A 15,013-nucleotide genomic window follows, 5' to 3' on the forward strand; every position below is an offset into this window, starting at 1 on the left:
CTGCTTCAAAAGATAAATCTTGCAGATTAGAATTTACTAGCCTCAATGCGGCTAATCGCTGGTGTCTCTTTAATAATCTCCTTCTAATCATATAATGTATCTCAATCGGCTGAGGTTTAATTCTAGGTAAAGGTGGATTATAATAACTTGGATATAATAAACTACCTGTTAGTCTATACTTTAAATGACTATTTAAATTAAATAAATAATTTGCATATCTTTTTTCATAAAATATTTTGTTCATTGGGCTGCTATTCAGAAACACCCAAAATGGTACAAATACAAGAACTCAAAAGTGAGGATGAATTCACCGACGAAGAATTTGATAGCGAAATTGAAGAGGAATTAGACGTTGAAGATGAATTTGATCCTAGCGATGAAAGCCTCGCTGATAGAATATCCGCATTGAAGGATATCATTCCATTAGAGACTAGAAATTCAATCAAAGAGAAGTTCACTAACAGTGTAGCATTCACAAGAAAGTCTTCAAAAGTATTAGGAAATCTCATTTGGATCGTCACCACATCTAGCTTGCTCGTTGGATTGCCATTAGCATTGGCTATTGAAGACGAGTCAAGAATTTCAATGGAGGAGAAATCCTTATTAGCCCAACAATCTGGACAACAAGAGATGTTAGGAGAAGAATCCAAACAACAGGGTGTAAGTTATTAGCCACTTCACTTCTCACTTCTCACATTCGTCATAGATCGTCGCACCCGGCTTTTAATCTTTCTTTGTTACCTCCATGTTTAAATTAAATAAGTTTAAAAATACGTTAAATTTAAGAAATTTAAGAAATATTTACACTCTATCATCTGATGAGTTGTTATTGAAAGATTCAAGTTAGTCTGTGATATAGTCACCTTTCATTAATGTAACAGCTCTATAGTTACGAAGCTAGCAAATAACGACGTAAGACCTCTAGTCAGACATATGGATGAGGCTGAGCAGATGGATAAATCCATTATAAACAAGCTATTCAATAATGGTGTATGTAACCGTTGATAGCCGGTTATACCACATTGACACTTACAGCTCATGGCTATCGAAGTTGACTCCAAGTACGGTGGCTCAGACTGCTCATTCATGTCTGTCATCCTCACCATAGAGGGTTAGTTGTCTTAACTTTCCCTAACCCCCTCTCTAACATACAACAGAACTAGCAAAGGTAGACCCTTCAGTTAGCGTCATGTGTGACGTACAAAATACCCTCGTTTGTACCGTCTTCAACAAATACGCTACAGAGAGTCAAAAATCTCACTATCTACCACAACTTTCGACAGACAAGATCGGCTCGTTCTGTCTTTCTGAACCTGCATCGGGCAGTGACGCTTTCGCTCTACAAACTAAGGCTACAAAGGTAGATGGTGGTTATAAGCTCAATGGTACGAAAATGTCCGTTTGAATTGTCTATGGTCACCAACACTGACAACTACCGAAGGTGGATCACAAACGCTGCAGAAGCTGAAATATTCCTTATTTTCGCAACTATCGACCCTTCCCTTGGATATAAAGGTGTGTCTCGACTGTTTGTTCACTGTACAACTTCTCATGCCCCCAGGAATCACTTGCTTCATCGTAGACAAAGAACAAGGCGTTGAAATCGCTAAAAAGGAGCAAAAGGTGTGTGTACACATAGACTATGGCAAACACTTACGACCCTTCAGCTGGGTATCAGAGCATCATCCACTTGTGTGCTCAACTTTGACGACTTATTCGTCCGTGATGACCAAGTCATGGGTGAAATCGGCAAGGGATAGTAAGTCCATACTGTTCTATTGTTTCTGCTAACAATACTTCTAGCAAGATTGCCATTGATATACTCAATGAGGGTGAGTGAAGCGTCTCCGTCCTTAATTTATTCGTTAATTCTCCGCAGGTCGCATTGGCATGTATGTCTTACTGCCACTATACATCCTTACTCACACTATTCTCTCAGTGCGGCTCAAATGATCGGCCTCGCACAAGGCGCTTTCTCTGCTTCTGTGCCATACACATACCAACGTAAGCAATTTGGTAAGCCAGTCGGTGAATTCCAAGTAAGACTTTTTATGCTAATATAAATCATCTAACAAATAAAACCCAGGGCATGCAATTCTCTTTTGCTGAAGCATATACCCAAATTGAGGCAGCGAAACTCCTAACATATAGTGCGGCAAGGTTGAAAGAACAAGGTGAATCATTCACGAAGGAAGCCGCAATGGCAAAATACTACTCGTCCAAGGTTGCCCAAGCTGTCTCAGGTAGTGCCATTGAATGGGCCGGTGGTGTTGGTTTCACTAGAGAAACTGGTATTGAGAAGTACTGGAGAGACTCAAAGATCGGTGCCATCTACGAGGGTACCAGCAACATTCAGCTCAATACTATAGCTAAGTTCATTCAAAAGGAATATAGTGATGTATAAGGTGTTACAAGTGTTACGACCATCACGAGAAACTATATATCAACGAATGTAATTTTTCATGAATGTTTTTATGACAACAATAATGAGTAACCTGACTCATAATACTTCCCTGAAGAACTTTGAAAAATTCATTTTAGCCCCTTCTAATAGGCTTAACTTTTGTCTTATCAAATTCGACAAACTTTTCGTTACCAACCTTGGTAGACAAATTGAATGCTCTTTTTGGGGTTTCACTTTTGCTCAAATCAATAGACATACGCTTTGATCTTAGAGTTGAGCTTCTGTTCTCCCTTGCAGCTATAGATGGGCTATTGATCGATTTGACTGGTATGGATAGTGTGCGCTTGTGTCCTGGTGTGTTTGCAAATGTATCTACCGAGGGGCGTCTAGTAGGTACCTTCTCGTTACTTTCTTGGCTCTCACTGCCAGTTCTTAATCTACTCGCACGTGTTTGTCGAGGTGTAATTGATGGTGCCTTTACACTCTTCACATCTAACGCTAAAGACTGACGTTTATGCCCAGGTGTATTACCAAAGTCAACAGGTGTACTACTCGTGCGCCTTCTTTGAGGTGTTGATGTTTCGGTTTCTGAACCGCGACGAAGGTGTGAAGCCCGTGTCTGACGTACTTCAAACTTAGGTGTTGATAAAGACTTCGGTGTGGGTATATTACGACGTTCTTCGTTCTCCTTGGATGTGCTGCTCAAACTCTCACGTGATGTCGTACGCTTTGGTGGTGGTGTGATACCCATACGTAACATTGCAGCTCTACTCAATTGTGGTTGAATACTAGGACGACGATTGGTTGAAGGAGCTTTACGAGCTTTGAAAGGTGTGTTTGTCTCAGATATCGCGTCCAATGAGGAACTCACTGAGAGTGACTTCAATTGCTCATCTATCGCGTTATCAGTCGTATCTGACACGATATTCGCGTTCGGGTCTTCGTTTGTGGTATCTTCGCTCTTATCATTTTCTGCGCCTTGGTTGAGTATACCTCCAAATGCGGTGTCAATGAGTGCACGTCCTTCTTCTGATTCAACGGTTTGTTGTTCAACTAGGTTTGCAGTTTCATTCAATGGTTCACTCAATAAAACTACTTGTTTGTCATTCAATCTACTTGATTTACCCTCTTCCACTTCAATTGGCTCATTGAGTATAGCCACGTGCTTTATCTAAAGAGTACAAATTAGTGTTTGTTAGTGTAACATCACATTCCACTCACGCCCTCCAATATTGACGCCTGCGTCATTTTATTATTAAGTTGTGATGATAGAATTTAGCAAAGACGGTCTAAACGCAAACACAAGCTAACAAAGAGGGAAATGTAAAAAACCCCGAATTTAGAAATATTATTTAACTTTCTACATTTCATTAGCTCATCTAATAATAAATGACGTTTGTCTGTCTGATATCCAACTATTGTGGCTTCGTGGATTATACGGACATAACAATTAACAATCATGTCTGGACCATTTGAACAAGGATACTTACCTGAAATAAACTTCCAAAACAAACCTGGATTAGAGGCTAACATGCCTTCTAAACCTGTCTACGATAGGCTTCCAGGTGGGCCATACAAAGCAGCTGGTAAATTAGAAGGCAAGGTTGCATTAGTAACAGGTGGAGATAGTGGAATTGGTCGCTCTACTTCCTTCTTGTACACCCTCGAGGGTGCTTCATTAGTGTTTACATACCTCCCACAAGAAGAGCGCGACGCTAAGGACACAATTGCAATCATTAAGGAGCGCAAAAGTGATGCCAAAGTACACGCTATTTCTGCAGATTTGAGGAAAGAAGAGGAGTGTATCAGAGTTGTCGAAGAGACTGTCTCAACTTTCGGCAAGTTGGATATTCTTTTTAATAACCATGGCACACAAACTATGATTTATGACATTAAGGACATCACTACTGAACAATGGCATGATACTTTTAACACCAATATTCATCCACTTTTTTACCTTTCAAAGGCAGCTTTAAAGCACATGAAGGAGCACAGTGGTGCGACCATATTAAACAATGCATCTATAAATGCCTACATTGGTAGACCGGATTTATTAGATTACACAGCGACAAAAGGTCTGCTTTAATTCTCTTTTGCTGCTGCAAATTTTCTGACAAAACCATAGGCGCTGTTGTTAGCTTTACGAGAGGTCTTGCCAACCAATATATAAACAGGGGAATAAGAGTGAATGCTGTTGCGCCAGGTCCCATTCAAGCTCCATTAAGGGAGTCGACTATGGAAAAACCTGCACAAGAGGGTTTCAGTACTCCTATGGGTCGCCCTGGTGAGAGTATTGAAATTGCAACGGCAGCTGTTTTCCTCGTTTCGAATGATTCAAGCTTCATAACAGGTGCGTTCTTGATTTTTGTGTATTATTATTTCTAAAATATCCTATAGGTCAAACTATTCACGTCAACGGTGGCTCTTTCACCACAAGCTAAATTTAATCTAATTTATAGTATTTATGATATGATATGATTTGTGTTTACTCAAATTGTCTTACTTCGTTGCAGAATTATTTGCACTGGAGAGAGAATGGTATTCAAGCTACTCATACATCCAGAAATTAAACTTGTCAGCATGATCACATTCTTCAACTTTGATGGTTAATGAAGTAACGTATCTCTCGATATATCATTTACATCATTCATAAACCCACAAAACATCTTCTAGTCTAGGACATTCCAATAGAAGTGTAATAATCACCCTTTGTTTCATCAAGAGACATGCTTTAAATTCAATGTCGCTTATTGTACTAGTAACTATTGAATGCCTATCATGCTGATAAGAAATATTTTTTTAATATTTTCTAAACGGTGCTATCTCCCTGATTCTCCATCATTTAAATCCCTATCTCACTACTTATATAATTACGATATTGGGATTTCGTTGAATTTAATAAGATTTATGAGCTAAAGTGTTAGTCTTTAGTTTTCCTCTAGAACAGTCTGATTATTTTTACATACAATCTTCAATGAAATTATGGCGATGGTCAGTCACCCCGGTAAACGGTTTATACTCATTGCTATAATATAAAAGAAGCCTTTTCACAAATCTCTAGACGACTTACGACATTAATAGATTAAAGGCCATTTGACAGCGATTAATGTAATGCTCAATTAGCACAAAAAGGAGAACGAAGATTTTCTAGTAAACTGCATGATGAAGACTTCGATTAAATACGCCCCATAAATTGCATCTCACACATTTTACAAAGTTAAGGGAAAAAATAATTTGAAATGAAGATAATCCATATAAAACTCGGCAAAACGAAGGTCCTGCCCGGATTCGAACCAGGGTTGGGTGAAGTCACCTTGTTCAAGGTCATAACCACCAATTTCTGAATTGGTACTCGTAGAAGTAAATCCAAATGATCAGAAGTTATAAACTGAAAATCAGAATCACCAGTGATAACCACTACACTACAGGACCGTTGGCTTCGTCTTTCATTGATATATACTTGAAGGCATTCGCATTTAATTTTTAATTTTTGTAGATCGTCTGCGAAGGGAAGAGAAAGAGGGACATCTATCATGGAAATCTGAAAATTGCTGGAGGGACCTAAAATTTTTTTAGCTGAATATTCAGGCGTTTTATTGTACATGAGAACTTTCTAAAAGAGATGTACTTTCCAATTGTACTGATGAGTGTTATAATAAAATACTTCTCAATTGTTTATTAGCATAATCCTATTCCCCATTGTCACGCTACTTCTTCCTCTGAGAAATAATTTACTGTATGTTCATCCGACACAAGTGATAAAAGACAGACAGACAAGAGCCGTGGTGACGAGTTTTGTCTTCAGTATCCCGGATAAATAATATTTTATTTACTTCGTAATCACGCGAGTAAGGGTTCGATTAGAAAAGTTGTATCTTCAGATTGATTGCAGGTTGGTTAGAGTTGGAACTTGATAAAATTGATCGGTTCATAAGAAAAGAGAAACAGCTACTTTTGTTGTCATAATAAACCGATCTTCCTATTTATATAGTTATTATTCTCAGAAGAAATGTCCGTGAAGGTAATTCCGAGATTCTATACAGTATAACTGAAAGTAATTTATCCGCTCGACGTAGAATAATGGCGCGTTTATATATTAGTCTATATAACCCAACAAAGCTAAGACATAATGGCATCTTGTACTATTTAAGAATAAATGGAGTAAGTTACACCGGATATCTCTATGATTGTGTTGAATATCAAGTGCATCATTTTTTGAAGGCACGAAATGATCTAAAGTGGATACTGAAAGACAATCTGCATCTCAGTGTACATAGCCATAGCGTAATCTACTTGAAAGTTTGTAATAATATCCTACTTCACTCTATGCAGACCATCCGATATGACATGTTTCTCATTTCAAGATCTAACCACCTGATTGAACGGAACGATGCAAATATGTAGTAAAATTATCCTAATGCTACTTAGTTAATTTACGACAAATCATTCATCAATTTTCGCAGTGTAACTGACGAGTCTAGGATACCCGCTTCGGGACGCGAAGTCGATTTGGTGGGAAGTTGAAAATGTGAGCTGCGAAGAAGTCAATTAATGAAAAGCTAGATAAATTATAGGGTGGAACAGTTCTTAAGTACATTTATTTAATTTCTATCAACCATATGGCGTCATCAAACACTTCCGAGTTCTTCAATTGTTACGTCCATGAATGAGCAAACTAGGCCAAGAGCAGTAGGTATATTCTGTTATTCGATATAGCTATTAATACAGTCAGTGTGATGCTTGTAGGAGGAAAAAGATTAAATGCGTGATAACAGAGGAGCATAGCAGCTGTTCACATTGTTCAGCTAGAGGAGATAACTGCACATTCGATCATCCCACTCCATTCAGACGTCCGAAGCAGGCGTACGTCGCAGCTATCGAGATGCGAGTATCAAAGTTGGAATCATTAGTAGCTAGATTGGCACCCGCAGGATTTGACTACATGAAAGAAGTTGGACCACCTATCACAGCGGAGTCCTTTGATAACAACCCAACTAAGACGAGAAAACGTAAACAATCAGGCGATATAGCCAAGATTCCAGTTGAAGATGACGATGACGCAAGCGATGCGGAACTCTTGGAAGTAGAAAGGAAGTTTAGAAAATGCCTGTGTATAAACGACCCAGTTCCAGATTTACAGAGATATTACGGTCCAAGTAGTACAGCTATTTTGTTCACTGCTGCTCAAGTATACGGCGGTCAGCTAGATGATAACTCCAAGGCGTCACTCCTGCGACCGAGATTCTGGCAAGACAATGAGCGTATAGCTGAGGAAAAGATGGATGATGATATTTTACCGATTTTACCAAGCGACTATCCAACTAATCTTGATAAACTGGTAGAACTCTATTTTGAACACGTTAATAGCTACTTCCCATTGTTACACAAGGAGACTATAATCCAGGAACTTCAATTTAGGAAATTAGATAGAAGCTTTGCTGGAGTTATTATGTTGATATGTGCTATTGCAAGCAAATTTAGCGACGACCCTAGTGTGTTATCAGTAGATAATGACAGCCTTTCTGCTGGCCAGAAATTCTACAAGACATATAAACTCAAATGCAGGAGAAACCAGTTGGCTGCACCATCATTGAACGATATTCAATCTCAAATCGTGAGTCAATCGTTAAAAAGTAGGTGTTTCTAATATAATCGTAGTTGCTACAATGGTACCTACAATCAACGCCGTTCTCAAAAGCCAGCTGGTGTATAAATGGTTTGACCTTCTCGTACTTGCAAGATAAGGGTTATCACAAGAAAACATCTTCGGATGACTACGTAGATGATGAATGTGAGTAGGACTATTTAGAGAAGAGAGCTTCTCTCAAAGTAGCTCAGTAAAGCGCAGAGCATTTTATTGCGCTTTCGTTCAGGATAAATCGTTATCAGCGTTGCTTGGACGGAGCGCGATGATGCATAGGCATTTCGACGTTCAGCAGCCTAGTGCATTACCTGATGAAGTCGGTACATCAATGGAGCTGTCTATCAAATATTTTAAAGAAATAATCAAACTCTATTCCATACAAGATGAAGTACTTGAAGCTTTGTATGGTACCAAAAAAGTTAGCTCGCATTTTCCAGAGGACAAGGTCAAAGAATCAGTAGCTAAGATTGCTCAGCTGAACGACAAGTTGTATAGGTGGTCTGAGGATATCGATTTGGAATGTGAGCATTACTTACTTGTAATTTCGTCAACTAAACCATCTGTAGTGAAATACAATTGTGGGTCCGCTTTGGTCACCTTTTTACACTATCATTGACATTAATCAGCTAACTGCACTGATGATTTCACGCATTCATTGATGTCAAACTTACGAATTGCGTATCACATTCTGCAAATATTCACGTATAGGAATTTCATAACGATGCCTCGACGCTCTACATTCAGATCAACGAGTTTGTCAGTTGCAACGCAAGCGAGTATCAACTTGTTAAACATTTGGTATGCTAAAGCAAAGAGAAATAAACAACATAGCTTTGTCGATATGCTGATAGCGACTAGTGTGGGTAAATAATTCTTGTGAAATTATAAAACTAACATGTTATAGCCATTTGTTGTTTGTTTAGTGTTAGTAATTAGTGCATGTGAATGTCGAAAATACGCTGGAGAAACCGCAGATCTCTTGGAGCTTAAGTATATCGAAATTGGATTGAGGTTATGTAGAGAGGGAGAAAAATACAACTATTACAGTGGTAAAGAGAGTGATTTACTCATACAGTTGCTACATATGTGCAACTTACATGTCGATGTAAATAATCTTCCAGTTGTCGAAGAATATGAGAATGTTAGTGATATAATTACACGTAACTTAATCTTATCTGACAATCGTACAGACTAGTAGTGGCAGTAGTACATTCAGTTTAGATACACCACCTTCAACTGAGCATACTCAACGACTTTATCTCGATCTTCTTGGATCGATCAACGCGAATGTAGATGCGCCAATGAAGGAAGGTAATACTATGGCTACGGTTGACAACCTTGATAGCATATTAAATGACTATCCTGTCACAAATACAGTGTGAGTGAATTAGTATTGAAAGGCCTTTTCGCTAACATTCTTCAGTGACGAGCAATGGAGATCATTTATTAACACGTTAGATTTCTAAGAATGAATTTAAGCTGAATTTATATAAAATTAATGACTTTAAATAAAAAAAGCAATATGAATATGAATTTTTACAGACTAAACGAGAGTGTTATAAAAAAGGAAATGAAAAAAGAAAAGCGAAATCCTTCTAATTAGATGTGTATAGTGAGGTTGTGGAATAAAGATTTTATGAACTAAACTTTAGTTAATGAAAATTTTGAATGAATGAAATCTTGTGAATTCAAATAAAATCTTCTAGAATGAGAAGTTCGCAGTTTGCTTACGTCTTGACGAGGATGATGATGGATTGATAAGCGCTGAACTGAAGAAGAGACCAACAGTAAGACCGTTCGCAATACTGATAAGGTTTTGGGCGATTGCTTGCGTAGCACTAGCATTTGTACTATCACCACCACTCGAAACAAGACTCATAAGGCTTTGGGCGATTGCTTGTGTAGCACTGCCGTCCGTACTATCACCCCCAGCAATGCTGGTAATATTTTGGGCGATTGCTTGTGTAGCGTCCGTAGTAGCACTATCGTCATTGCCAACATCAGCGAAACTGAGAAGACCGAATTGACCGAAACCAGATGGAAGAACGAAGAGAATACCTGGAACCATCAACACATATGCAGACATAGTTGTGAGTCTACCGATGATGTTACCGATGATACCAACAGTGAAACTGGAGAGTGCTGATGCAAGATCAGCTCTTCCGCCGAATCTGTCATTGTGAGCTGCAACGTGGTTAATAAGAATGAAGATAACAAAGCTTCGACTCACTTGAGAAGTAATTGACAGCATAACCAGCGCAACCGATCAAGACCATAAGAGGGAATTCCTTCGACATGATACGTGTTTGATTACGCAAACTCAGACCAATGACGAACAATGGTGCCAAAAGAATGTTGTATTCATCTGGCGCATGTCTCATATACCAATGTTGGCCTGAAACGCCTTGAATGGCACTACAGTCGTTTGTTGTGTCAATATCTTTGTTTGTAAAGAGGTACCAAAGTTCAGCACCAAAACCGATACCGAATCCAAGAAGTAACGCGTAGATGATAGCGTAGAACATTCGAACAGAACCGGCTGTGATATTACGTGAGGTCAACTCCATAGACCCACAAAGGACAATGAAACCTGGGAGGATAAGTACGATAGAACCAGATACGACAGCCTTGAAACAGAAATATCTGCTGTACGCCAAACAAGCAGCAAGGAAAGAGTTGAGTGCTGCAATGAGAATTTCGAAAATACTACTGAATGATTCCTTCTTAGCGACGACCATTTGGGTGATAACAAGAATAGCACCAAGAACAGCAGCCATGAGGGCATCAATGAAGGAACCATCGAAAGCCATTGGAGTGATGGCAGCTGAACATAACATACCAATACAGATAGTAGTGAAAACATTGTAGGTTGGTGGAGAAAGCATAATTTCATCCAACTTCGCAGATGCATCAGTAACGTTAACCTTACCGTGTAAAACATCGGAGTAGAGTTTGTGAGTGTCAGGTAAACGTGCAAGATCCAAACCGGAAGCTTGTTTGATGAACTTGGTGTCAGAAGTGCGTGTGCTTGAATCGGAGAACGACATTGTCATCACACCTGGTGTAAACATACATTGAACTGGTGCTTCTAAAAATCTACCGGTGTTTTGAATGACAGCTTCAAGACGGTGAGATGGTGAACCAAACATCATGAGCGCACGTGTAAGTTTAAGTAGGAACTCTTGACGTTCGATCAGTGCAGCCAAGTTGAGCAAAATTTCATTTTTCTTTCTCTCTTTTCGCGCTCTCTTACGTTCTGCCTTCTGGGACGGAGATTTTTTAGCCTCTGAAATTACGCTTTTTACCATTTTACCTGGTGTTGAAGCAGCTGACATAGCGCCGGACATACCCTTACTGACACCTTTCTGGACAAGACTGGCGGGATTATATTTGTGGAAATGAGATAGTGAGGATGGCTTAAACGAGCCTCCTGGAGTCTTCACAGGTGTAGGGCTCTCTGAAGGAGTTTGTTGACTTGGAGTTGGCGTAAGCGTTGGTGCTTGCTTCTCCTCGTCAATAAAGATTGGAGGACCTTCAGGGATCTTTTCATCAAGCTCGCTGTCACTTTTAACACTCGCTGTTGGAGTAGAACTTGCAGAGTTGTTGTCAGCTTCCTTGAGTGCCATCAAACCACCCAAGACACTAGTAGGACCAGAAGTAGCTGGAGGTGGGACAGGTTCCTCGTATGACATTTCCGATGTGCTGTCCCTGTTGTTTGCCTCTACGTCGTTCTTCTCATCGTCGGTAGCCTTAGGTTTGAGTACTTTACCCAACCAAGAGCCAACTTTCGACTTATCGTTCGCCAACCTTTTTCTAGCTGCGAGTGATGGAAGACCTTCGGTCTCACCCTCTGGAATGGTGAACTCGCCATCTGCGCCCTCAAAGTTCAAGAACTGCTCGAGATAGTGGTCGTCATCATTTTTTCCAAGCTCAGCTTCTCTGCCTGCAGGAACTTGTTCTCCTTGACCGCCATGTTGTAGTTTCCTAAACAATTCAAGGCGATCCATCAGCGCTGTCGAGGAGATTTGAAGGCTGCCGTATTAGTACATTATCACTAGCTCCAAATAACTGGAATGTGACTGGAACGAATAATATCCAAATACAGCAGCCTCTCAATAAACACCACTCACCTCTTCAAATCCTCAATTTGCTTACGTTTCGTCTCCTCTTCGTTATCATCTCCAAGTGGCTCATCTGGGAGGGGATCTCCTTCTGACCACTGAACACGTTTATCCGGTACACTTGCAGTGTCTTCCGTGAGATCAATTGCTGCAGGTGTCTTATCCGCATTTGCCTCATTTTTGTCAGCGAGATGTTCACTTGACATTTTTTTTATATTCTACAAAATCCGTACTTAGATAGGCAATAGAATCCCTCTTATTGCCTTTCGTCGTTTTGGAAAAGAAGAACTCCTCAGTTGGCACTCAGTTAAGGTACACGAAGGTACAAAATCGGTGGCATTTTCTAGTTCTAGTACAACGATACATTGATACTTTTTAAAATTACGATTTATATTTTTAAATACGAAAGCTTACTCTTCATCTGGGCCCCTCGTGCATGCACGCACCCCGTTCTAGGTAATCTCGAACCTTGCCCCTGAAGTAATTGCAGCGAGAAGTTTCTCTTTAAGCTTCTGTTTGTTCGAGTAGGCTGGTAACTTTAGCATATTCTATAGAGTGTTAAAATATGCTCGTTAAAAAATTACCCATGACGTACCACGCAGGTGCTCGCCGTAGGTAACCAGGAGTCATCATCTGAAGCCTTTGATATGGCAAAGAATGGTCTCAATCTGGAGTGCTTTTAGCATACACGTACGATAAAAATATCCAACTCACTCTCTGAATCCCAATAACGGCGCCCGGGGACATGAAGTAACGAATGACAGAAGTTGCTCTCTCTGGCGCTGGTTAAATGAGCGCACAACAGACCAGAAGTTAATGATAACTTCATCTGCCTCACTGTAGTTATTATAGACTGTGTGAATCTTGAGATCATCAAGGCTGTACGACATTAGAATATATTTCGAAAGGAAACGCTAAAACTCACTCAATATCGCTCTCTGCACCACCTATCAATACTCCTAATTCCTGCTGATCGAACATTCTCAACCATTTGTTGTCAATGATACTTGAAAGACCCTGGAAGAAAGCCTTACATTGTGGCTCTATTTGTGTGTTCAAACGATAATGTGAGATTAGATGGATGTACTGTATTTTGTTATCCCTCGTCACTGGGATGTTCTGGCCATTTGGTATGAGATCTATCGTGCGAGTTGCACCAAATTCCTCTTCGGAAGCAGCAAAAGTCAGGGCCAAATCCTGTGGGTCGCCCGGGTAGTTTTTAAGATAGAGTAGACCATCGTAGAGTTGTGGATCGAGCGATGCAAGGTCATCAAGATGAGACTGACGGCCGTTCCATTTCGCCAAGAAGAATTCGGCAAAGCCAACATCGAGTAGTATACCACTATAAAGGGCCTTACCAATAATCTTCCCTAAGAATCTATACCAGTCGAGCTGAGATGGCTCCTTGGCATAGGAGTGGGGATTAGGATACAGGAGTCTTTTTTCACTAGACAACCAGAGTCCCCGGTCAGTGTCAAATACCTCCTTTGCCAGAGATGTTAAAAACTCTTTAAAAAGACCACCTCCGTCGACACCAACTTCTGGAATTCCCCATTGATCGAAGAAACGAATGAAAACTTTCCCTTTAAGTTGGTCACCAGGGATGTTAAGCTGATTGAACCCATCTTCAGCGACGTTATCGCGTCTAATATCAGCCTTCACTTGATCAAAGTAGCTATCCACGTTGTTCCGTATCTCGTCATACCTTATTAGCTCTCTCAAAATGCTAACCCGTGAATCAAATGGAATGACGAAAGGTATGTTATTGAGAATACCCAGTTTTGGTGAAACCTGCGCGAGCTGCTGCTTCGACAGACTTTTAGTATTCTTGATTCTTCGGCTGTTGCGACTAGATGAGTTATTGACATCGACCATTTCGACATCGCTGTCCTCTTCTTCGAGTTTCTTCTCTTCAACGATGACAGCATCACAGAATGCTCTTAAATCAAGCTCTGAAGTCATAAGCCAATGACCTGGACTAGTGAATTGCTTCCTTGAGTCACGCTCATGTATTTGTCGAGCCAACTTTGTGATGATCGATCTTACAGATGTCATTTTAAAACCTAACGTTGGGATTGTCTCATCGGTTTCCATGGTGTAGAGTGCGAAGGCTGCATTACGCAGAATAGACGATAGACTCACTACTTCATCAACCGATAGGGCCTGATTCCCTCCGTGGAAATCTGCATCTGGTAGAGTTAAAAGTAGCCTTGAATAAAGATATACCAATAGTAAAAATCCAAGGAAGTTTTCCGCATTCTCTTTATTTTCGGATAATTTCCCTAAATACTTAACAAGACCTCTCGGTGAAGAGAGTGAAACCCTAGCGAGGGGACTACCACGGACAGAAGCCCTCCATAGCTCACGTATGATGCCGGGTCCGCCCACACTACGAGAAGACGTTGTAGATGGTGTGTAGAGAATAGCGTGAATGATATCATTACGACGATGTTGATACTTCTCGATGATAATCGCGAGATAGCTAAACAGCTGTTCTCTAATCGATGAATATTTGTTGGCTAATGCAATGAGAGTCGTTATGTTGGATTTATCAGTAAGCAGGTCTAATCTTCTTAGCAAACGTGGATGTACTGTATGCTTCACTTCAACACTATCGTGCTCATCATCATCATCATCTGAATCTAAGAACACTGTGCGTGAGGTCTCCGTTCTCCTCAACTCGTTAAGCTCAGGGAGGGCAATCACCTCAGTTGAAAGCAAGCTCAACCAACACTTCAACTCATCTTTCGTCCATGTCGTTATCCGTGGCTTACAGAAGGTGAGAAGATTACCAAAGAACGATATCCGACGTTCGATTGACCAACTTGTGCGAATATGTACCGC

At 40.2% G+C, this 15,013-nt stretch overlaps 8 protein-coding genes and 1 non-coding gene across 9 annotated transcripts; 4 read left to right on the top strand and 5 right to left on the bottom strand.

The window, feature by feature from the left end:
- The first annotated feature begins 257 nt into the window (after positions 1-257).
- On the top strand, positions 258-777 carry WALSEDRAFT_59958 (hypothetical protein). Its single transcript, XM_006957434.1, has 2 exons — positions 258-660; positions 707-777. The coding sequence occupies exons 1-2, from the start codon at positions 271-273 to the stop codon at positions 725-727; spliced, it is 411 nt and encodes a 136-aa protein (XP_006957496.1). The 5' UTR covers positions 258-270; the 3' UTR covers positions 728-777.
- Positions 742-3,670, top strand: WALSEDRAFT_31958 (mitochondrial acyl-CoA dehydrogenase). Its single transcript, XM_006957435.1, has 12 exons — positions 742-842; positions 890-990; positions 1,036-1,111; positions 1,158-1,395; positions 1,442-1,515; positions 1,562-1,623; positions 1,668-1,759; positions 1,804-1,832; positions 1,880-1,892; positions 1,940-2,039; positions 2,087-3,575; positions 3,626-3,670. The coding sequence occupies exons 1-11, from the start codon at positions 746-748 to the stop codon at positions 2,402-2,404; spliced, it is 1,200 nt and encodes a 399-aa protein (XP_006957497.1). The 5' UTR covers positions 742-745; the 3' UTR covers positions 2,405-3,575; positions 3,626-3,670.
- On the bottom strand, positions 2,538-3,652 carry WALSEDRAFT_28030 (hypothetical protein; the record flags this gene model as incomplete). Its single annotated transcript, XM_006957436.1, has 2 exons — positions 2,538-3,575; positions 3,626-3,652. The coding sequence occupies 2 exons, from the start codon at positions 3,650-3,652 to the stop codon at positions 2,538-2,540; spliced, it is 1,065 nt and encodes a 354-aa protein (XP_006957498.1).
- Positions 3,671-3,863: 193 nt separating the features above from the next.
- Positions 3,864-4,845, top strand: WALSEDRAFT_68236 (3-oxoacyl-reductase; the record flags this gene model as incomplete). The annotated part of the gene is made up of 3 exons (XM_006957437.1): positions 3,864-4,479; positions 4,530-4,754; positions 4,802-4,845. The coding sequence occupies 3 exons, from the start codon at positions 3,864-3,866 to the stop codon at positions 4,843-4,845; spliced, it is 885 nt and encodes a 294-aa protein (XP_006957499.1).
- Positions 4,846-5,677: 832 nt separating this feature from the next.
- On the bottom strand, positions 5,678-5,836 carry WALSEDRAFT_t39. Its single transcript has one exon. It is a non-coding gene; the product is annotated as a tRNA-Gln (tRNA).
- Positions 5,837-7,007: 1,171 nt separating this feature from the next.
- WALSEDRAFT_59960 (hypothetical protein) lies at positions 7,008-9,579 on the top strand. The gene is made up of 9 exons (XM_006957438.1): positions 7,008-7,093; positions 7,137-8,018; positions 8,063-8,195; positions 8,243-8,569; positions 8,615-8,626; positions 8,675-8,907; positions 8,953-9,189; positions 9,239-9,426; positions 9,472-9,579. Exons 1-9 carry the CDS (start codon positions 7,067-7,069, stop codon positions 9,512-9,514), a joined length of 2,082 nt encoding a protein of 693 aa, XP_006957500.1. The 5' UTR covers positions 7,008-7,066; the 3' UTR covers positions 9,515-9,579.
- Positions 9,580-9,581: 2 nt separating this feature from the next.
- On the bottom strand, positions 9,582-12,512 carry WALSEDRAFT_31961 (DUF1212-domain-containing protein). Its single transcript, XM_006957439.1, has 3 exons — positions 12,179-12,512; positions 10,279-12,032; positions 9,582-10,232 (listed from the first exon to the last, which is right to left on the bottom strand). The coding sequence occupies exons 2-3, from the start codon at positions 11,195-11,197 to the stop codon at positions 9,751-9,753; spliced, it is 1,401 nt and encodes a 466-aa protein (XP_006957501.1). The 5' UTR covers positions 11,198-12,032; positions 12,179-12,512; the 3' UTR covers positions 9,582-9,750.
- WALSEDRAFT_31962 (hypothetical protein) lies at positions 12,038-12,512 on the bottom strand. Its single transcript, XM_006957440.1, has one exon. The coding sequence runs from the start codon at positions 12,373-12,375 to the stop codon at positions 12,175-12,177; it is 201 nt and encodes a 66-aa protein (XP_006957502.1). The 5' UTR covers positions 12,376-12,512; the 3' UTR covers positions 12,038-12,174.
- A 109-nt stretch (positions 12,513-12,621) lies between these two features.
- Positions 12,622-14,044, bottom strand: WALSEDRAFT_17141 (HECT-domain-containing protein; the record flags this gene model as incomplete). Its single annotated transcript, XM_006957417.1, has 4 exons — positions 12,622-12,717; positions 12,765-12,837; positions 12,884-13,048; positions 13,095-14,044. 4 exons carry the CDS (start codon positions 14,042-14,044, stop codon positions 12,622-12,624), a joined length of 1,284 nt encoding a protein of 427 aa, XP_006957479.1.
- Positions 14,045-15,013: the final 969 nt, after the last annotated feature.

The sequence above is a fragment of the Wallemia mellicola genome, assembly GCF_000263375.1.
Source record: "Wallemia mellicola CBS 633.66 unplaced genomic scaffold WALSEscaffold_6, whole genome shotgun sequence".
Lineage (NCBI taxonomy): Eukaryota > Fungi > Basidiomycota > Wallemiomycetes > Wallemiales > Wallemiaceae > Wallemia > Wallemia mellicola.